Genomic DNA, 23,150 nt, shown 5'->3' on the forward strand with positions numbered 1-23,150 from the left:
CGTCTACACCAAAGGCATGAGTTTTACTCAGCGCTAAGCATCAAATCGTAATTTACCGATACAGTGCCCGGTACCGGCAGGTTCACACGGCTCACAGCAATGTGGCATGATAGATGGAAACACACACACATGTAGCTACGTATAAAACAGATGAACAACAAGGAACTACAGGGAACTCTACTCAATATTTTGTAATGACCTGTAACGGAAAATAATCTGAAAAAAGATTCTTATATATAACTGAATCACTTTGCTGTACACTTGAAACTACCATAACACTGTAGATCAACTGTACCTGAATAAATAATAAATTTGTAATAATAAATAAATAAAAGGAATCTGCAAAAAAATTTTTTTTAATCTTTTGAAGGAAGTGAATAATTTCTTGCGGGTGCTGCTCTGCCATAGGTAAAGCAGAGAGCGCTCCAATGCAGGTGTGGCTGCCTTGCTATACCACAGGACGAAGGTGGTTTTGTTAATACGAAAAGATGAATGTAGTTGCTTTTAGAAGCTGGCTGGTGAGTCATTCAATGCAGTTGGCTCCTATGAAGATGGATCAAGCAAACTCCAATGCAAAATCAGTTTCCTTTCTTTCCCAAAGTCTCTTCAGAGACCGAGCAGGAACAGGAAATGTCACCCCTTTGTGTCACTCATGGGTCAGTTCCCTCAGCGTCCAGCAGTCCGAAGAGGAAAACGGGTCCCTGAACCAGACGGCCGAGGATCACACGGACAAGAGGAAACAGCTTGAGGGACAAACTCCTCTCTCTTTTCTCCCAACCCCTACTCCCCCCAGATCAGGGCATTTCCTAGTATTTGTCCACTGTGCTTTGGACCAAAAACTCCAGACCATAAAGTGTGCCTGGGAGCCTCTGAGCCATTTCTCACGCTTCACGATAATATTCACTTACTTGATTAACAGGGATGCAATTTTTAATCTGCTGTCCTTTTTCTATCCATGAGCAAAGCTAGCCAGCTTCTTTATCCCTCGAGAAGTTAAAGCTAATTGCCAGCAACTCTAAACTGCACAGACAGACCTTGCTTTTACATGGAGCCTTGGTCGGAATGAGACGTGCAGACACACGTGGGAGGGGCGCATCCTTTGACCTGATTCGCAGCACATCCCTTCCCACTGTTCCTTTGGTTTTATTTCCAGCATTCCCCTGCTAAATGCATTCAACAAACTGACGTAATTTCAGCAGCGAAGGAAGAGCTCCCTGGCTGGCAGCCAGGTTCACAGAACCACACTTGCACAAGACCCCAGATCAAAACTATTTTTCTCCTCTTCTTTCTTTTTTTTTCCTTCTCTTCCTCCCTCTCTTTCTTTTCTTTCTTTAATACAAAACTAGAAAACTAGGGGAAAAGCACCATTTAAAAACAAACAACTTTCAGCATCAACATTCCAGCGGTGATGTTATACCATAGTCTTGCAATATGTTACTTTTGGGAGAAACTGAGTAATATTTTGCATCTACAATAGTTTTATTGAAATATAATTTATATGCCACATCACTTTCCCATTTAAAACATACCATTCATTGGTTTTGGTATATTCAGATTTGTGGTACCATCACCACAATCAATTATAAGAACATTTTCATGTCCCCACCCCCCAAAAATGGTACCTATTAACAATTACACTGCCACCCCCCCACCCCCACCTGAACCAACCACTCATTTCCTTTGTCCCTACAGAACTGCCTTTTACACACATTTCACATAAATGGGAGTCATATAACACATGGTCCTTTGTGTCTGGTTTCTTTTTTTTATTATGTTTTCAAGAGTCATCCATGTAGCGTGTGTCAGGACTTTCTTTTTATTGCCAAATAATATTCCATGCAAGGAAACACCACATTTTGTTTATCCGTTCATCAACTGATGGACATTTTGGTTGTTTACACTCTTTGGTTATTATGAATAACGCTCTTACTTATGAACAGTTGTGTAAAAATGTGTGAACAGATGTTTTCATTTCTGTATTATTGCAGATAACTGCGTGTAAATCGATAGTTATCTCAAAAGAAAAAGTTTAATTGAAAATACCCAAGAAACAGCTCATGTTGAGGGGGGAAATTCTGGGTAATTTCTCCCCTCTATTTCATAGTCTTTGCTCTAATTTATCATACCATCTTCATAATTATTTAAAATAATAACAACAGTTCTTAAATGCTGTCAACTATACTAAATGATGACTTGCATCACCTCATCCTGTTTTTGAGTTGAGTTCAGTCGCTCAGTCGTGTCCGACTCTTTGCAGCCCCATGAATCACAGCACACCAGGCCTCCCTGTCCATCACCAACTCCCGGAGTTCACTCAAACTCATGTCCATCGAGTGGGTGATGCCATCCAGCCATCTCATTCTCTGTCGCCCCCTTCTCCTCCTGCCCGCATCCTGTTTTTACACCATCCCTATTTTATTGTTGCTGAGCCACTTTGATTTTAAGGAGGTCCACCAGATTTCTCTATTTTAAATGTAACATTTTAATTCCCTATTGTAACTGATGTATTCATTACCTTAGGGGAGATTCTTTATAATTGTTTAAATATCCAAAAGCACTTTCCCAAGATGGTTTCAGCATCATGTGCTCATCTGATTCTCATCCCTCTTAGAGGCCATCACCTCTCTAAAAGCCTCAGCCGTCTGTCCTCTGACCCGCCTCCACCCTCCCTGGTCCCCCCACCCCACCCCAAACATGGTTACTCCAACCTTCGGCTCAGTCTGGGAACTAGGGACTCTGCCCTCCCTCCTTGGCCTGTAGGCAATAATGGAACCAACCATCATTCTGTGCCCCTGAGGGATGCAGGAAGACACAGCATCGCTTTAGTACTTAGATGCCATTCGTGACCCAGGGCATAATCTGGACCAAGTCACGGGAAGCATTGGAAAATCCAAAAGAGAGACATTCTACAAAAGGACAAACCTGTCATGAAAGATGGGGACGGGCCAAGGGACTCTTCCAGATTCAAGGAGACTACAGACAGGTCAGTTAAAAGCAAACTCTAGATCCCAACAGCCCTGGGGACATCAGTGGGACAATGGGGGGTATTAGGATGTCGGCTCTACACTAGACTCTGTGGATCAATGCAGAACTTCCTGAATGTGACGACCGTGGCATGAGACCACAGCCCTTCTCTGAGGAGACGCCTGCATGAGTATTCAGGGGTGAAGGTCGTCGCGTCTGCACCTCACCCTCAAGTGGCTCCGCAAAAATAAAACATGTCTGCATGTGTATGTATAGAAATGATACAGGAAATACAGCAAAATATTAACTGGTGAATCTAGGTGAAGAATATACAACGTATATAGTATACCTGCTCCTACTCTGTGGACTTGGAAAAAATATATTAAGAAATAAATGCAAATATCTCAGGGGAGAAAGAGGTGACAATTTTTTAAAAAATGAGTAGATCCCAGTTAAGACAGTTCCTTAAAAAGTTAAGCACAGAATGATGTGACTCAGCAATTTCACTGCTAGGAGAATGTATATCCTTAAGAAAATGAAAACACCTGTCCACACAATAATCTGCACATGAATGTTCAAAGAAGCATTATTCATAATAGCCCAAAGATGGAAACAACCCAAAGGTCCACCAACAGATAAGCAGATAAGCTGTGGCATACCCATACAATGGAATAGTGTTCGATCATAAAAGAAGAAAGAAATTCTGACAAATGTGGGTGAACTTTGAGGACATCACGCTGAGGGAGATAAGCCAGACACAAAAGGACAAATGTGTGTAGGATCCCACTGACGTGAGAGCCCTGGAGTATTACAGTCATGGAGACAGGAAGTAGAGTGGTGTCCAGGGGCTGGGGAAGTGGGGTGGGGGTGAGTGTCTGCATTACGGGAAAAGGGCTTCCTTCTGGACTGATGGAAATATTCTGGAACCAAATAGAAGTGGTGACTGTACAACGTGAATGTGAATTGCTCACTTTAAAATGACTGACCTTATGTTACATGAATTTTACTTCAATAAGAAAGGAAAGGTGGACAGAGCAAGGAGGAGGAGGTGAGGATTTAGGCAGCAGAGTGGGAACAGAGTGCCACATATGACCCCAGTGATCAAGGTGAGGCTGTGTAATTATGATTTAGCCTGATTCCATTATCATGTTCCCAGAGAATTATAGCACAGTAAGGATTAATCATGGACTTCCCAGGTGGTGCTAGTGGTAAAGAACCTGTCTGTCAATAGAGGAGATGAAAGAGATGCAGGTTTGATCCCTGGGTTGGGAAGATCCTCTGGAGGAGGGCATGGCAACCCACTCCAGTGTTCTTGCCTCGAGAATCCCATGGACAGAGGAACCTGGTGGCCTGCGGTCCATAGGGTCGCAAAGAGTCAGACTCAACTGAGCGACTGAGCACAGGCACACAACCTAACTGTACCTTTCCCTGAGATGCCTGCACTCAACCGTATGTCCAAAGAATCTGCTGATGAGAGAGTCAGGGAAGAGTAGACAGATAAGCCAGGATAAACCAGGATTATTTACCAGCATAAGTGCTCACTGCCCCTTCCTTGTAACATTCATCCACCAAGAGAATGGCTAAGTCTCAAGGAAGACAAAGAGTCTAATCACGAGGACTGTGTAGGCTTGTTCTGGCAGCAGGTGGACAGAGGGAAATGAAAGCATCACTGCTTCTGAGAAAACTGACAGAAATCAGCTGGAGCCCTTATTTCTCCAGAAGGGACTCAGGCTCCAGAGCCACACACTCACCCATCCAGACTTCCCCGAACTGCCCGGCGCCCAGCCTCTTCACCAGTTTGATGGACTCTCGGGGGATCTCCCAGGCATCCTTGTCCCATGGCTTCTGTGGTTTGGGGCTAATGCATGCCTTTTCCAATCTCCGGCACAAGCCATCTGACTGTTCTAATTTCAAAGAGAAAGTACATGTAGAAAAAGTCATCCTGTGTATTTTACCAGTATCTACAGAAAGATTTGGACTATGAGTTTTATCATTTCCAACTCGCCAAGGTCTACAAACTTAAAATGTTTATGGGCATATCTTCTGTGTAACCATGACTTGAAATTCTTAAATGAAAGACAATTTAAGATGCACTTGATTTGATTCATCAGTAATACTAATCTATGAAAATAAAAACAATAAAATAAATAGACAAACACAGGCTGGCAGGCTGTCACACTTTAGCAATAGACTATAATTTTAATTACTGAGTCCGTGTAAACTCTTCAGGGCACAATGGTGGGAACTTGGTCAGGTCACCAGGGGACCCCGCCCTCTCCCCGCCCAGCCTCAGAACAGGGCCAGGGCTCCACAAGTACTTAGCACATGTGGCAGATGAATAACTTGATGGGGGTAACAGAGAGGGAAGAAGGGCTTACTACTCTAGAGTACTTGCTCTCTCCATACTTGGGGACATAAGCAAATTTTATGTGTATTACCTTAAAGCAGCTTGAAGAAATAAGCAGTAACAGCTTCCCACTACAGCTGACCTCAAACACAAAGGTAATGTACCTAAAGGCTATTCACGGGGTCAGACTAGCAAGGTTGTAGAGCAGGCTGGGGACGAAGGACCACTGACTGGCCACTTCTAATTGTTTTGGTGTTATTGTTTTAATTTCTGTTTTCTTTTACCAAGGGTATGTATTACTTTTACACACACACATACACATGTCTACACTAGAATGCAGATCTGTAGAGATCTGCATTCCTAGTCTGGATATTAAAAGATGTGCTGTAAAGTCATGCACTATATGAAAATAATATTCATTTCTAACTTTGTAATTTTTGAACATTAACTGTTAAAAAGCACAAGCTAGGTGGGAAGGACTAGGATCATTATTCACAAAAATCAAATCTGACTTTGAATGTTTGTGTGCGCTCAACCACTCAGTCGTGTCCGATTTTTGGCCCCATGGATTGTATAGCCCACTAGGCTCCTCAGACCATGAACTTTTCGAGGCAAGAATATTGGAGTGGGTTGCCATTTCCTCCTCCAGGGGATCTTCCCAACCCGGGGACTGAATGTGTGTCCCTTGTGTCTCCCGTATTGGCAAGTGGAGTCTTTACCACTAGTGCCACTGTTGAATGTATAGTTACAGGTTACTTTAGGACCAGTTACAGAATATGATCCTGCAACTTTATCCAAAAGAAATATGATTCTTCTTTCTAAAGAGGCTTGGTGATAGACAGGGAGGCCTGGAGTGCTGTGATTCATGGGGTCGCAGAGAGTCGGACATGACTGAGCGACTGAACTGAACTGAACTGAACTGAAAGAGGCTACCAGGAAAACTACTACAGTTCATCAATGAATTCTGTAAAGTTGCAGGATACAAAAATTTTTTATATAAGTTTGACATCATATATTTATCATAACAGATGTATCTTTCTTTTCTTGTCTGACCTTGTGTTTTCACTTACTTTGATAATGCTTAATCATGTCGCTGATACAAGGAAAAGTGATTCGTGGGGAGATGTAATAACCCCCATTGTCCAGACTTCTGATTTTGTAGTGCTTAATCACATCACCGTGGACGGGGTCATAGTCTCTGACAGACAGAGAGTAACTTCCTGCAGAGGAAGAAGTACAAGCAAAGATTACACCTATATTTTGTAAACAAGATTGGCATTATGGGGAGGGAAGTGTTGGGAGTTTGGGATTAGCAGACGCAAACTATGACACATAGGATGGATAAACAACATGGTCCTACTGTATAGAACAAGGAAGTATATTCAATAACCTGTGATAAACCAGAACAGAAAAGAGTATGAAAAAGACTACACATATGTATAACAGAATCACTTGGCTGTACAGCGGAAATTAACACAACATTGTAAATCAACTATACTTCAATAAAACGAGGTCTGCCCATAATTCTTTTTTAACAGAATTCTAGAATCGTTTCTAAGAACAATTTCCTAAACAGCATTTGATAAGAGGCCTTATGTCACTTCCTACCTTTTAATGTCTCGCTTTCTCTGATAAGGAAAGCTCCAGCGCTGTTCCCTGGGGCCAGAAGCTGCCTTTCTGCATCTTTCCTGGTTATATCCTTGAAAAACCACCTGTGAAGACATATTAACATCCCATGACTGCTGTGATCCAGGGAAGAAAAAAGATGAAGAAAAAGCAAGAAATCCAGCATGTCACACAGAACCATTCCAGACCACTCCAGGTAAGGACTCACTCTTCTGTTTCCAAGGTGTTGACTTTGGCCACATAGTTGCTGGGAATGAAGCCTTCTTTCTTTGTCGAAATGGACTTGGCTTTCCACCACTCTCCGTGCCTGGAATAGAAACCTGCATCAGAAAGGGTTTGTTGGACTTCCCTGATGGTACAGTGGTTAAGAACAACCTTGTAATGCAAGGGATGTGAATTCAATCCCCCATCAGGGAACTAAGATCCCGCACACCATGGGGCAGCCAAGCAAGTGTTTGTGCCTCCAAGAAAGAGCCCATGTGCCAAAGCTAAGACTCGACGTGGCCAAATAAATACATATTAAAAAAAGAAAAAAAAAAAAAAGGTTTGTAGTCAATGATTCAAGAACTACAAGAGCAATTGTCTTAAGGTGTTTGTTTTGTGGGGTGTGGGACAGAGGGGAAGATCCTGGGACCCCAGGATGCAGGGGAAAAGTTGATGCATCCTGATGAAATACAAATATGTTTAGTTATGGAAGCAAAGGGAAACAGCCTCATGACTAAAGTGTGGGTCTCTGTGCTCAGAGCTGCTGCATAAGAGTTGGTGAAAATGGTTTCCATCTTGCAGAAGCAGAGTTCTTAATTTCCCCAGGGATATCTACAAAATGGGCTTCCCTGGTGGCTCAGAGGGTAAAGAATCTGCCTATAATGCAGGAGACCTGGGTTTGATATCTGGGCTGGAAAGATCCCCTGGAGGAGGGCATGGCAAACCACTCCAGTATTCTTGCCTGGAGAATTCCAAGGAGAGAGGAGTCCATGGGGTCACAAAGAGTTGGATACAACTGAACAACTAACACTTTAATGGGAGTCAAGGGAATAAAAGGTCATAGTTCTTATGTTATAAATGCCTTTGTTGAAATAGCTAGTGTCCACTGGCTGATGCCATGGGAAAAAAAAATAGAAAATCGTAAAACAGTCCCAAGCAGATGAGCCTCATCACCACCTCACACCTCCTGCAAGAGGCATGGAGCCAGGGGAGGGAGGAACGGATGGGTTGCCAATGGATGAGCCTCAGTTGTGTTCCCGTCAGGTTCCCATACCCAGATGGGACCCTCATCCGGCAAGACATGAAGGACAATTACAACGGGCACTAGGCTGTGGTACACTACACGCCTGTGCCATATTTACAAAACGCACACACACACATAAGCCGTTTCTGGTTCACAAGCAAGACATTAAGATAGAGAGTTGAAGTGACTTGTCACGGTCACAGAGAGATCAAGTGGCAAGGCCAGGATGAGGCTCAAGTTCACACTCAGCCAGTAATGGACAATCCCTCTCAGCCACTCAACACTTTATACTTAATAAGGGTCTCCCTCCTCCAGCCAACCAGGGGTCTCCTGTTGGCAGGCCAAGGTGACGCTATATGAAGCGTAGTAGAATTACTGAAGTTCCTTATTCTCAGCACGGTCCTGAGCCCTGTGAGTCAGCCTGGCAGGGTCAAGAAAACGATGTCCAAGCATCTTCACAGAAGCGCTAAGTGCTGAGCAGGGGCTTTCCCCGAGATGACCACTGCCTCGGTGCCCCGCCCTGATGACTCACACCCACTTGGTGGGAATTTGAGGAAAATAACAAAGTAAAAATGGCATTAAAAGAACATGCAGGGACTTCCCTGGTGGTTCGGCGGTTAGGAATCCACCCTCCAGTGCAGGGGACACTGTGCAGATCCCTGGTCCAGGAACTAAGATATCACATGCCTCGAGGCAACGAAGCCCACAGGCCACAACTAGAAAGCCCGTGTGCTGCAACTAACTACTGAAGCCCGTTACACTCTAGAGCCCATGCTCTGCAACAAGAGAAGTCACTGCAGTGAGAAGCCTGTACACTGCAACTAGAGAGACGCCCCTGCTCACGGCAACTAGAGAAAGCCCAAGAGCAGCAACAAAGACCCAGCACAGCCAAGAATAAATTTTAAAAATGTTAAAAAAAAAAAAAGAAAGGCAAATTCCACATAGATCTAAGCCTCTTAAGGCAGCACACATGGATAAGGAAAGACAATGGTGTTTGGTTTCAAAGGAAAAACACTTGGGAACTGCTCACAGTAAAGCCTAAGAGGAAAATCCCTCTGGGCCTGCTCCTTCTGGCAGCAAGGCTGGGGTTCCGTGCCCACCCCCAGAGAGGTGTCTGCCATGCTGCGCCACTGGCGGCCAAGCCCAGGGGGTGGATAGGCTTTGGGACCTGGTGCCATAGAAGAGGGACACCTGGCTGCACTTACTGCTCCAGGACTTTCATCTTCTCCCCTTTCTTGAAGGACAAGTCGTCTGGGTGGATGCCATCGTATGGATACAATGCAATCACGATGTCCCCTTGCTCCTCTGGATCTGAAAATGAACAAGGCGAGCGAAGACCTTTAAGAATCCACAGCAGAATGTTTAAAATGGATAACCAACAAGGACTGATTGTATGGCACAAGGAATTCTGCTCAATGTCATCTGGCAGCCTGGAGGGAAGGAAAGTTTGGGGGAGGATGGATATATGTATACGTATGGCTGAGTCCCTTTGCTGTTCACCTTCCCTGTTTACAACACTGTTAATCGGCTATACCCCAATACAAAATAAAAAGTTTTTTAAAAACAGAATCCACAGCAGAAATGTTGTAACAGCTTGTCATGTGGCACGGAGTGCAGGGACGTACTGAGGAAACAGGCAGCTGGAAAGAAGACCTGTTTTCCTCCCAGAGGGCTTGGGGTCCACGTGGTCTGTGGTTGGCCACACACTGTACACACTGGTACAATGTCTGTTATCTCAAATCATAGAGACCTATGACCTCAATGACTTCCAGCTCTAGGTTTAAAATATGATACATCTGTGCTCATAGCAGCATTTTCACAAAAGTTAAAAGGAGAAAACCATCCGAAGACACTGTGTATACATACCACAGAATAAAGGAAGCAAAATTCTGACACCTGCTTCAACATGGATGAACCTTAAAGACATTATGCTAAGTGACATAAGTCAGCCGCAAAAGGACAGATACCATTTGATTCTATTTAGGCGAGATCCCCAGAGCCATCAAACTCATAGAGACAGAAAGTAGAATGGTGGGTTAACAGGGGCTGGGAGTTTGTGTTTGATGGGCACAGAGTTTCTGTTTGAGATGATGGATGGATGGATGGAGGTGATGGCTGCACAAAAATGAGAAGGTAGTTAATGCTACTGACCTGAACACTTCCATGGCTAAAATGATAAATTCTATGTTATGTCTATTTAAATTCAGAGACACATAGTTTTTCAAGGCAGAAGCCTAGATTTGTGTCTCCCTTTGCCTGGCAAAACAATAAAAGTATCCTTTTCTACCTCACCCTGCCGCCTGCCCCCCTAAAATCAACAAAAACATCCAGGACAACTACTTTACAGAGACTCGAACAGTAAAGAAAAGAAACTACCACGGCGTTATGAAAACATACCTTTACTTTGAAACCTCTGTCCTGGTAAAAGCTGAGAGTCTGCAACCTAAGAGAGAATATTCATTAGAAAAATATTTTCTATGTTTAGCGTTTTATGCTTACATTCACACTGTATGTCATGTCATTTTCGAACAGAAGCAAATAGGGTTTAGATTTGTTAATTTATTAAGCCAGAAAGAAGAGGAATGCAGAGGAACAGTCCTGCGGAGCTATGTTCCAATCCCTGCCCGCTGCCCCAACCATGGAAGGGCTTTTCCTTTTTCAGCAGCCACTGGCCTGGGGGTGACAGGACATGTCTGAGCCACTGCTGATCCAATTGGTTCCCTCCCTCTGATTCGGCACCAGAGCCCAAATATCCTTAGGGGTGGTGGTTTGCCCAGCTCCATGGTGATGCTTCCCAATTCTCTAGCCTTCTATGAAAATGGCAAGGAGCTGACCTGCAGGCAGGTAATGGGGCTTTGGGATAGGTTTTCTTATTCCCTGGCCTTCTTTTTTCTGCCCAGAAGCAGGTGATGAGCTGGGCTTTCAGCAGCCATGGATACCAGTGACCAGAGACAGCAGAGCATAAGATGGAGAGGGGTCCTAGGGGTCACCTGGGTCCTTGGTGACCTTTTGGAAGTGCCACCCAGGCCAGGACTGCTGATCTTCACTTTTCCCAGACTTGTTTTAAAAGCTGCTGTAAGGGCTTGGTCACTGGCAGCTGCGAACAAGTCCTAACAGATCCAGGCTTCCTGTGGCTGACCCCGATTCCGCTATGGAGACAGATGGCATCCCTGTTATTTTAGCTTGGAACTGAATGATCAGGAAGGGCCTCGTGGTACAAAAGGCCACCCCAATCACCTTGGAAATCAAATTCCTTTTTTCTTCGTTGACATGGGGAGGATGTGTGAGACTTCCTGGGCTTCATCGTGTTTCTCTTTGATTAACGTGACTGAATGGAATATGAATCAAAACAGCTTGTACTGAAATTTAAATTTCTGATGGAAGTCAGCCCATCAAACCTCCAGGGGCAGGGAGCAGGAGATTACGTTTTTCTGGTTTAGAAACTCTTGGCTCCAGATGATCTTTCAATACTTATTTCAAGGAATTCTATACCAATTTTTAAACTCATTCAGATTTGCATAATTAGAATGTATGATCATTTTAAAGGAGTTAGAGGAAACAATTAGAAGATGAGAGACTGATTAAATCATTTTGAAAGCAGCAAGCTGATTTTCAAATATCAAAGAGTCCTTAATTGACAAATGATTGAACACATTCTTCAGAAGGCCAAAACACATGCATAGAACTCATCTGTCACCACTCTTCTTCTCTAAAATGTCTTTTCCTTAGAGTGTTATTGAATTCGTGTCAGTTCAGCCTTGCTGTCACACAATAGAGCCTGTAATCAATCCAGGGGTGTGTTTTGGGCACATCTGGCTGGAACTGAATGTTATCCATGGAATAAGGCCCAACTGCCCAGTTCACAAAGCAGGGCACCTGTGACCACAGAAGGCGGAGTGTACTGCGCTCCGGGAGTGCATGAGGGAACTAAGAGATTTCAAACATGCTTCCTACTTCTGCTTTCTAACTTAACTTTTAACCTCCTTTACTTTTACCAAGAGGAAAAATGGTGTGTAAGTTTGTACTGGTCTCCTTTGCTTTTCTGAATGAAGGACATCTTCTTTCATTACATTAAAAAACAAATGGGGGATTCTAAACCATGTAAAATCTACAGCACATGACACTAGAGAAAGTCAGGTCCTTTTTATGACACCTCTGAAGTCTGTAATGGGAAAATTACCTGTGACTCCAAGTCCTTGCATCATCTCATTTTCTGTTAGTCATATTTCCATAGCAGAGCTCCATATCAGTACCTATTTATGTGATGTGTTTTTGAATATCATATTTATAGGTATTCATAACTAAATCATAAAAGTTATTAATACTCTTGTACACTTTGAGTTTCTGTATGTAAAATTACATTTTTAAAAATTTTTCTTTATTTTGGCTGTGCTGGGTCTTCATTGCTGCGCGTGGGCCTTCTCTGGTTACGGGGTTACTCTCTAGTTGCAGTGTACAGGCTTCTCAGTGCAGTGGCTTCTCTTGAGCACGGGTTCCAGGGCACACAGGCTTAACTGCCCTGTTGCATGGGGGTCCTTCTGGACAGGGGATCAAATCCATGTCCCCTGCATTGGCAGGAGGACTCTTAACCAGTGACCACCAGGGAAGTCCACAATGTTTTTCTTACATTTCTTTTTTGGTTGTGCACCACAGCCTATGGGATCTTAGTTCCCCAGCCGGGGATCAAATCCTTGCCCCCTGCATTGGAAGCATAGAGTCTTAAAAACTGGACTGCCAGGGAAGTTCCTAAAATTAACGTTAATTTATCTGTCTAGAAATATCACGTAGGGAATTAACAGCATAATGTATTCACTCTTCATCTCTACTTTTTTGCAAGAATACCAACACTGACTTACAATCTCAACAATGACATGTGACCTTGACACACACCATACCTGCAGGATAAGGGGGAATATGGGGGAGGGGGCTGGTAGAGGGCGTGACAACAATAATATACTTCTAGAATGCCAAGTCATTTAAAAACATGTCAGATTAGAGAAACAATGAAAACTCTTAATGAAGGCATTTGAACTAATGTGGAATAAGCTGCTTTCAGCTTAAACGCTGAAACACTGGTTTCCATAAAAACCAGGCGATGGGGGATGTACATATATACAGTGAGCAAACAGAAAGGACCTGAGATCTGAAGTAAAGTGCATTTAAGGTTGTAATTATCCAAATCTCTGTTCCTTTCTTCCATGAAATGTGATATTAGTTCTTTGCCAAGCATTTCTCAAACACATCAGAGAGCACATCCATCATGTAAAAATGCTGGCACAGATATTTGTCCTAGGTAAGAAGGCAGAATTAGTTGCTTTTTTAAAAAAATCTTTTAATTCTCTATAATAAGTCATGACAACTTCAGTGTTTGTACTAGTTTGAATTAATTGAAGAACAGCATGATGGGATAAAGTATGATGGCTACCCTGGTGCCTTAGCGGTAAAAAATATGCCTGCCAACGTGGGAGACACAGGTTCGATCCCTGGGTCAGGAAGATCTCCTGAAGAAGGAAATGGCAGCCCACTCTGGTATTTTTGCCTGGGAAATCTCATGGACAAAGGAGCCTGGTGGGCTATGGTCCACGGGGTCTCAAAGAGCTGGACATGACTGGGTGACTAAACAACAACAATATCTACCAAAGGGCAGATTAGCACCTATTTTGGCTTCCGACTTGAATTCAGCATTTCCTTCTGCTTCCAGACCACTAATCTTATTGCCCATCCTAAGTCACACAAGCTCATATACATGTCTTTACATATAAAGAGAGGGTATCTGTACCAGTGACAGGAAAGGTGATAATCACCACACATAGGAAGGTGACCAAAGGCCTCTTTATTGTACATTAAGTGGCCTGGTTGTCTTGAATATATTTATAAACTCTTTAAAGGATTAAGTTACAAAGTATATCAAAAATTATTTGGGACCCAAGTAATTAACACAATTTTTTTTTTTTTGGCATGCACATGGTACAGATTTGGAGTTTAAATTACGCAGCCATGTTTTCATCCTGCTGTGGGAATGCTCCCCTGAGACTATCTACTTACTGGCCTTTGGTGTTTATTGGACGTTGGATCTCTCACATAAATAGTTCGGTCAGTATTACGTACTGGTTGCGTCTTCAAATCTACTCCATCGTCATTCAGATTGTCTTTCCTTTTTGACTTTATACATCCCATAGTTCCTGTTGGAATACAAAAGCAATGGCATCGTTTTACCATTCCAGAACTCGCTTCCAGCCACCAAAGTCTTCTCCATTAATAAAGAGAAGGTGACAGCGACTCAACAATAACAACAAATACACTTCTATTCTTCATCGCTGATGATTTAACCAAGTCAAAAAGGTGAAGACTGTTCACAAGCCAGGTGCTTGTTCATAATCTGTTCACTCATTCATTTAACAACAATTTATTGAGCATCAGTTTTATGTCAGCATAAATTCCTGCCCTAAAGACACTCCTATTCTTGTGGTGAAGATGCGTGAATTAAAATAACAATGCGATGTGGCAGGTCAACGACAAAGGATGCACAGGACACAGGAAAGGGCACTGACCTCAGGCAAGAGGAAAAGGATGTGGGCAGGGGAAGGTCCTGATGGAAACGCTTTGAGTCAGAACGGGAGTGATGTCAGCTAGATGGCAGAGTCAGTAAAGGGATTCCAGGAAGAGAGAACTTCACATGCAAAGTGCTGGCCCTGGGAACATGGCCCCTTCGGGGAACTAGTTCAAGTCGAACCCTTCAGGGAACAAGTAGGGAAGTCCAGGAGTTGGGCTGGAGGGGTAGGCATGGCTGAAGACGAATGTCACTGTGCAAGGTGAAGTGAGGGGACCTGGGGCTTCAAAGGCAAACATGATGAGGAGCCAGGAAGCATAAAGGGTGGCTCCAGCCTTCTGTGGCTTGGGGCCTGGGGCAATGGCGGCAGCCTTCGCAGAGACTGGAAATCAAAGAGGAGACACAGGTATGGAGAAAAGATGCTTGTAGGAACATCCACCCGGTCACATCTGTAGACTTCCCAGTGAGACGTGTGAGTGTGGAAAACAGGAGAGACGTCAGAGCCAGAGGCACAGAGGGTGCTGCCAGCCACCCTAAGGCCTCAGGAAAGTCCCCCGACAGAAGGGGGCTTGAGCACAACCAGTGAGACAGACGGAACCACCCTTCTAAAGGCTAAACTCTTATCTGTCCATTCAGTTATACTAGGATGTGTAGCGTGCCACCCAAAGCAAACTGGGAACTTTAGATCTAAAGGTGACTTTAAAACTGAAATTAGATATGACAATTCCTCACAGCACAGCCTCACGGTCAAATTTATACATTAAAAACAAAACAAAATCTGTTATGTACTCCATTACAAGGTACTGGAGGGTGGTGTTCCCAAACCCAAAGGCACAGAAGAATTGCCTAGGTTCGCAGAGCAGATTCCCTGGACACAGTCCAGGAAGTTCTCCAGGGGCACAGGGGGGTGGGCACTCCACTGTGACTGTCATTCTCAGGCACTGCCAAAGGGGACCTCTGCCCAGAACATCACAGAACAAGTTCGGTTTCACGTGGGAAAGGCAGGCGATGGGAGTTCGTAACACCTCCTAGAGGAGGAATGGGTCAAAAATGCCTCAGGAGCTCGTCCCTATTGCCCCGGCTTGGCCTGCCTTTGGTCCTGCAGGTCTCGGCGACCACCACCTTGTTTATCACCTCATTGGCTGACATAGGAAGCCTCTGAAGACAGTCACGCCTCTTTCTGAAACTAGCGAGCTATAGTTCCCAAAATTAAGGGGAAGCAAGTACTTCTTTGACTCAAAACAGCACAGTATTTTTTTTTTCTTTCATGTGCTAAAGTTTCTGAAATGGGATGGGTTTTCTAGTTGATCTGTAAATAAACAGAAGAGTTCTTTTTTGACCCATCCCACCTCCACCCCTACTCCTACCCTAAAAAAAAATGGGTTTTTAACTTATTCACATTAAAACGGGGTTGCATGAAGGAGGGAAGTCGGTATTGGAAAAGGCCAACCCTAGCAGACCCCAATGGCTCCCTGAGCCGTGAGGGGAGCAGCCCTAGGAAACATGCATCCCTGGTCACGTGCACCTCTCCCCAGGATGTTTCCCAGGAGCCCACTTTTCTCCCCAGACCCTCCCTGGCTCTAACACACTCCAGTTCTGTCTTTTTTCCAGATCTGGACCCAAATGTTACCTCCTCAGGTCTTCTGAAGCAGACACCCCAGCCTGTTTCTTCTCTGAAATACCACTCTGAGCAGGTGGCTCCAGGTGGGTTCGTGGAAAGAAGGGATGGACCAAGTGCTCAGGCTGCTGCACTCTGGGCTTCCAGTGTGCTCATCCCAGACCCTCCCACTCCAGACAGACAAGGAAAGGGAAAGGGGACATCCCTGCCCCAGCCGTTGTTGCTGTATTGGAGATAGAGGCATAGAGACCTGTAGAACTAAGTACTGGTTCATAGGAAACAGAGGTTAAAGGATCAAAATAATCAGACAGGTTCATGATGTGTCAAAAGGTGGGAACTTCAGAGGTACTCCCTGAATGAGCTTTGAATGAATAGGTGAGTGGGGGAGGACACGTGCGTGGATCATTGGAGATATCTGAATACATGTGGACTTGATGCTGGGGGATTATGCGCTTCACTGATGTGAAGATGGCATTGCTGGTCATGCAGGAGAAGGTCCACATCTGAGAGGATGCTCATGAGGCGGGTAGGGATGTGGGCTCAGGATATCTGCCACTGTCAACATTTCCACAAACACGAAAAAGAAAAAAGGGGGACAAGGGAGCAAGAGGAGGGGACAAATGTGGCAAAATAGTTTAGAAAAAACTAGTGACTGGAGGTGAGGATGTTTTCTTCTGTAGATTTGAAATTTTCAAAATAAAAAGTCAGATAAGGGAGAACATAGGAGGACAGTATAAATGACTTTATGCAAAAAATTCCCGGCAAAATATTAGCTACCCCTGTAGTGTGTGCGTGTGCACACACATTTGTGTGTGAAGGCAGATGAGGTTAGAAAGTCAGTTTGTGGGTATTAGTGATACGGCACAGATCGGGGAATTGGTGTTCTGGTCCTCTGAAGGGGTGATGGTGATCGTCTGAGGGCAGTGGCCATATGAAGGAAGACAGAGAATGAAAAGGGAGGATGTGTGAGGGGGTCATCTAATCTGCAGATTATTATTTATTTATGCATATTTCATGATTTCCCTCTCCCCCATCACATGGGCTTCCCTGCTGGCTCAGCTGATAAAGAATCCACCTGCAGTGCAGGAGACTTGGGTTCGATCCGTGGGTCAGGAAGTTCCCCTGGAGAAGGGAATGGCAACCCATTCCAGTATTCTTGCTGGAAAATTCCAAGGATAGATGAACCTGGCGAGCTACAGTCCATGGGGTCACAAAGAGTCAGACATGACCGAGTGACTTTCACTTTTCATCACACAGGTAACTGAGAGCCCCGTGCGCACCCTGGAGACGAAGACCCTAACCCACTAGCACTGAGCTTTGAGTTTGGGCCCCTGCGGTTCAAACATTCCAGCAAAAGAGCTCAGATAGCATCCTGTTGCATCAGAGGATAAACAGCACCAGGTCTTCAATTCTTGTCACTAAGCCACGGTACCAGAAAAACACAAAACCCAGTGCACCCCCAACAAAAACTAAGAGCCCAGTTACGTGTTTGTGAGTGACAGGAGCCATGCTTTATAAGGATTTACAGCTTAGTATTTATTTTTCAATTAAATATCTGTAATTTTCTGAGCATCACATCTAATCCTCAAAGAAACCCCATGACCCAGGTATTATTAATCCCATTTTACAGAGGAGTAAATGGAGGCGTGGAGAGATTACATGACTGGCCTCAAACCATCGCACAACTGAATGGTGGACTCACATAGCTTTCGCCTGAAGTATGTGCTTTTTTCCCTTACCCTTTTGCCAAACAATGGCTATTCTGAAACGTGTTTTATCTCATTATTAATGATGCTAAAGACACTGTTTCTTATAGCCTGCTTCTTTCTCAAAAAGGATTTGAAATGCTTTTACCAAAAAGTGAGTTTAACAAACTGAAAACAGAAAACTCTAGGTGAGGAAAAGAAGACAAGGCAAATGTGGATCCAGATTTGCAGCAGGAGCTTTCCAGCAGGAAGAGCCCGAGCCGGCATCACAGGGCGCTCTCCTGGGAAAGAGGAAGCTGATCTGGGTCCACACTGGACGGGCCCGTCCAGGCATAAAATTTCTAAAGCTTCATAGGATGGGCTTCACATAAAGTGCTGTCGGCAATGTCTTCGATATTTCTTTTTTAACAGTAAATGACAGCACATTTTACATGTGAACGCTGTTGTTGTTCAGTTGTTCAGTCATGTCTGATTCTTTGTGACCCCATGGACCGCAGCACCCCAGGCTTCCCTGTCCTTCACCATCTCCCAGAGTTTACTCAAGCTCATGCCCATTGAGTCAGTGATGCCATCCAGCCATCTCATCCTCTGTTGACCCCTTTTCCTCCTGCTCTCAGTCTTTCCCAGCAGATATGAATCAATCATGATAATACTTGAGGGTCTCACATGCAAATACACCCCTAGGATGTTGTTCATCATAGAAGCTCAAGTAGATGATCTAACCAGACACAGTCAGTAGGTGACCCTCTGTCGCAAAGGGACCTCCACCAACATATCCAGAAAACAGGACTGGGCGACTTTTCCGTCCAGACGTTCACTGGGGCGAATATCCATTAGTGGCACCTCATCCTCACTGAAGGGCCTTCGAATACTAAAATCTTAGTTTAAAAAAGAAAAACCGGAAGAAACTCTGGGATAAAAGGGCTAATTATGACCCCTCGTTTATCATCGGGCTGCTCATGGTCAGACCAAATAATGTCCCACAGTTATCGACATGCTCAGCAAGAAAGCTGCTGTACACCTGGAATTTCACTTCTGAGAGGTTGTTCTTTTTTTCTCTCTCTTCCGTTTTTTTTTTTTTTTTTTAACAATCTTATTGATTTATTGGCTTTGCTGGGTCTTCGTTGCAGCATGTGGGCCTCTCTAGTTGTGGTGGGTTTAGTGGCCCTGTGGCATGTGGGATCCTAGCTTCCTGACCAGGGCTCAAACCCCGGTCCTCTGCATTGGAGGGTAGGTTCTTTACCAGTGGATCACCAGGGAAGTCTCTCTCTCCAGCTTTATTGAGATATAATTGACATATAGCATTGTGTAAGTTTAAGATGTACAATGTGATGATTCGATATACTTACATATTGCGAAATGATTACCTCAAAACAGTTTACACATTCATCACTTCACATTTTTAGGGGTTTTTGTTGTTGTTTGTTTTTATGGTGAAAACTTGTAGAGAATTTGTTCTTCAGATATGCTTACACAGAGCACAAGGATGTTCATACTGGTGTTATTTATATGACGGACACAGACAATCTAAATGTCCATTAATAGGGGTTGTGTTGTTGTGTGTTAGTTGTTCAGTCATGTCTGACTCTTTGTGACCCCGTGGACTGTAGCCTGCCAGGCTCCTCTGTCTATTTCATTCTCCAGGCAAGAATACTGGAGTGGGTTGCCATTCCCTGCTCCAGTGGATCTTCCCAACCCAGGAACTAAACCCAGGTTTCCTACATTGCAGGCAGATTCTTTACTATCTGAGCCACCAGGAAGCCTGATAGGGGAGAGTTCATTAAATTAGGCCAAACTAACATATTATATCACATGGATTACAGCTTTGTCTAACTCAATGAAACTAAGTCATGCCGTGTAGGGCCACCCAAGATGGACAGGTTACGGTGGAGAGTTCTGACAAAATGTGGTCCACTGGAGAAGGGAATGGCGAACCACTTCAGTATTCTTGCTTCGAGAACCCCATGAACAATATGAAAGCAGAAGAAGGGGATGACAGAGGATGAGATGGTTGGTTGGCATCACCAACTCAATGGACATGAGTTTGGGTAAACTCTGGGAGCTGGTGATGGACAGGGACGCCTGCTGTGCTGTGGTCCATGGGGTCACAGAGTCAGACACAACTAAGCGACTAAACTGAACTGAACTGAGCATCTTATAAGAGTGAGGTGGGTTAAAAAGAGAGATTTGCATAACTTGGATGCACTTGACCACCAATCATTATTAACTGAAAAAAATTCATATATATCTATCAATTTATGTAATCAATCAGCACACACACACATGCACACATCCATGTATAATTAATGTGCACAGAAAATAGTCTGAAAGGATCCCACCATCATGTTCCTTAGGTTCTGAAGTCCACTTATAAGACGCAACAGCCCATAAAGAAATTTTCTCTTAAAAATGTTTAAGGAAGGGAGTTTCCTGGTGCCCTAGTGGTTAGGATTTGGTGCTCTCACTGCGGTCACCCGGGTTCCATCCCTGGCCCAGGAACTGAGATACCACAAGCCCTATGGTGCAGCCAAAATATATATATTTTTAAAAATTCCTAAGGAAAACACCACAATTTGAAAAATATTTTGGAGAAAAGAACTGTGAAGTCAGATTGCTAAACTCAAATCCTGCATCCCTCAATTATTAACTGTGTGATCCTGGCAAGGAACCTAACCTCTTCCTTCTGAAGGAAATGAAGATAACTTCATCTAGCTCATCAGTTTGTTATGAGGGTGACGTGCCTTAAATCAGTAATATTTGTAAAGTGCTTATAAGTGTACTTAAGCAGCACATCAGTTCAGTTCAGTTCAGTCGCTCAGTTGTGTCCAACTCTTTGCAACCCCATGAATCACAGCACGCCAGGCCTCCCTGTCCATCACCAACTACCGGAGTTCACTCAAACTCATGTCCATCGAGTCAGTGATGCCATCCAGTCACCTCATCCTCTGTCAACCCCTTCTCCACCTGCCCCCAATCCCTCCCAGCGTCAGACTCTTTTCCAATGAGTCAACTCTTCGCATGAGGTGGCCAAAGTATTGGAGTTTCAGCTTTAGCATCAGTCCTTCCAATGAACACCCAGGATTGATCTCCTTTAGAATGGACTGGTTGGATCTCCTTGCAGTCCAAGGGACTCTCAAGAGTCTTCTCCAACACCACAGTTCAAAAGCATCAATTCTTCGGTGCTCAGCTTTCTTCACAGTCCAACTCTCACATCCATACATGACCACGGGAAAAACCATAGCCTTGACTAGATGGACCTTTGTTGGCAAAGTAATATCTCTGCTTTTTACTGTGCTGTCTAGGTTAGTCATAACTTTCCTTCCAAGGAGTAAGTGTCTTTTAATTTCATGGCTGCAATCAGCATCCGAAGTGATTTTGGAGCCCCTCAAAATAAAGTCTGACACTGTTTCCACTGTTTCCCCATCTATTTGCCATGAAGTGATGGGACCAGATGCCATGATCTTAGTTTTCTGAATGTTGAGCTTTAAGCCAACTTTTTCACTCTCCTCTTTCACTTTCATCAAGAGGCTCTTCAGTTCTTCTTCATTTTCTGCCATAAGGGTGGTGTCATCTGCATATCTGAGGTTATTGATATTTCTCCCGGCAATCTTGATTCCAGCTTGTGCTTCATCCAACCCAGTGTTTCTCATGATGTACTCTGCATATAAGTTAAATAAGCAGGGTGACAATATACAGCCTTGACCTACTCCTTTTCCTATTTGGAACCAGTCTGTTGTTCCATGTCCAGTTCTAACTGTTGCTTCCTGACCTGCATATAGGTTTCTCAAGAGGCAGATCAGGTGGTCTGGTATTCCCATCTCTTTCAGAATTCTCCACTGTTTATTGGGATCCACACATTCAAAGGCTTTGGCATAGTCAATACAGCAGAAATAGATGTTTTTCTGGAACTCTCTTGCTTTTTTTGATGATCCGGAGGATGTTGGCAATTTGATCTCTGGTTCCTCTGCCTTTTCTAAAACCAGCTTGAACATCTGGAAGTTCATGGTTTCCATATTGCTGGAGCCTGGCTTGGAGAATTTTTAGTATTACTTTACTAGTGTGTGAGATGAGTGCAATTTTGCCGTAGTTTGAGCATTCTTTGGCTTTGCCTTTCTTTGGGATTGGAATGAAGACTGACCTTTTCCAGTCCTGTGGCCACTGCTGAGTTTTCCAAATTTGCTGGCATATTGAGTGCAGCACTTTCACAGCATCATCTTTCAGGCAACACATAGTAAAAGCTATATACACCCCTGCTAAATAACACATAAACAAATATAGCCCAAAGGTTAGGTTTCCCTCCATTACTGGGAGAGAGAGAATTCTTGATGAGAAGCACAAGGAAACCCCATTTCACCCCAAAGAGGGACCCGCAGCAGCACACTTCCCAAATCAGCTTCTGGCTGGCACATATCCCACTTACACCTTCTAAATGGAGCTTTTCTCCCCTCTCCCTCCTCCCCTCTGTTAGGCAAGGTAACCTAGATGTCAGGTCACTCTGTTGTCTACTTTATAAAAAAAATATTGTAGTTATTTATTTTTGGCTGTGCTGAGTCTTTGTGGCTGCATGGACTTTTCTCTCGTTGCTGGGAGCTGGGGCCAGTCTCCAGTTGCTGTGCTCAGGCTTCTCACTGTGGTGGCTTCTCTTGTGGGCACTCAGACTTCAGTAGTTGCAGTTTGAGGGCTCAGTAGTTGTGGCTCCCGGGCTCTAGAGCACAGGCTCAGTAGTTGTGGTACATGGGCTTAGTAGCTACGCAGCATGTGCGATCTTCCTTGATCAGGGATCAAATCCATGTCTCCTGCATTAGCAGGTGAATCCTTTACCACTGAGCCACCAGAGAAGCCCTGCTGTCCACTTTAATAACATGATGATGTGAACATAAATGTATGTATTCAGTTCAGTTTAGTCACTCAGTCATGTCTAACTCTTTGCCACCCCATGGACTGCAGCACACCAGGTTTCCCTGTCTATCACCAATTCCCGGAGCTTACTCAAACTCATGTCCATCGAGTTGGTGATGCCATCTAACCATCTCATCCTCTGTCATCCCCTTCTCCTCCCACCTTCAATCTTTCCCAGCATCAGGGTTTTAGAAAAGAGTCAGTTCTTCGCA

General features: G+C 44.1%; 1 protein-coding gene across 4 annotated transcripts in view; it reads right to left on the bottom strand.

Annotated features, from left to right (window-relative positions):
• LYN (LYN proto-oncogene, Src family tyrosine kinase) overlaps positions 1-23,150 on the bottom strand; it is a 111,285-nt gene that overhangs the window by 34,704 nt on the left and 53,431 nt on the right. For 2 of the 4 annotated variants that reach the window (XM_055431658.2, XM_055431659.2), the window contains exons 2-8: positions 14,211-14,347; positions 10,563-10,608; positions 9,371-9,476; positions 7,146-7,244; positions 6,920-7,023; positions 6,382-6,531; positions 4,716-4,868 (exon numbers count right to left, since the gene is read on the bottom strand). In XM_055431658.2, the coding sequence (XP_055287633.1) occupies positions 4,716-4,868; positions 6,382-6,531; positions 6,920-7,023; positions 7,146-7,244; positions 9,371-9,476; positions 10,563-10,608; positions 14,211-14,342 (790 nt within the window). In that variant the 5' untranslated portion in view covers positions 14,343-14,347. The remainder of the gene's footprint in view (positions 1-4,715; positions 4,869-6,381; positions 6,532-6,919; positions 7,024-7,145; positions 7,245-9,370; positions 9,477-10,562; positions 10,609-14,210; positions 14,348-23,150) is intronic. The other 2 variants (XM_055431660.2, XM_055431661.2) reach the window with 1 other exon arrangement.

The sequence above is a fragment of the Moschus berezovskii genome, chromosome 16, assembly GCF_049115385.1.
Source record: "Moschus berezovskii isolate FMDL1 chromosome 16, NW_MosBer_1.0, whole genome shotgun sequence".
Taxonomy (NCBI): Eukaryota; Metazoa; Chordata; class Mammalia; order Artiodactyla; family Moschidae; genus Moschus; species Moschus berezovskii.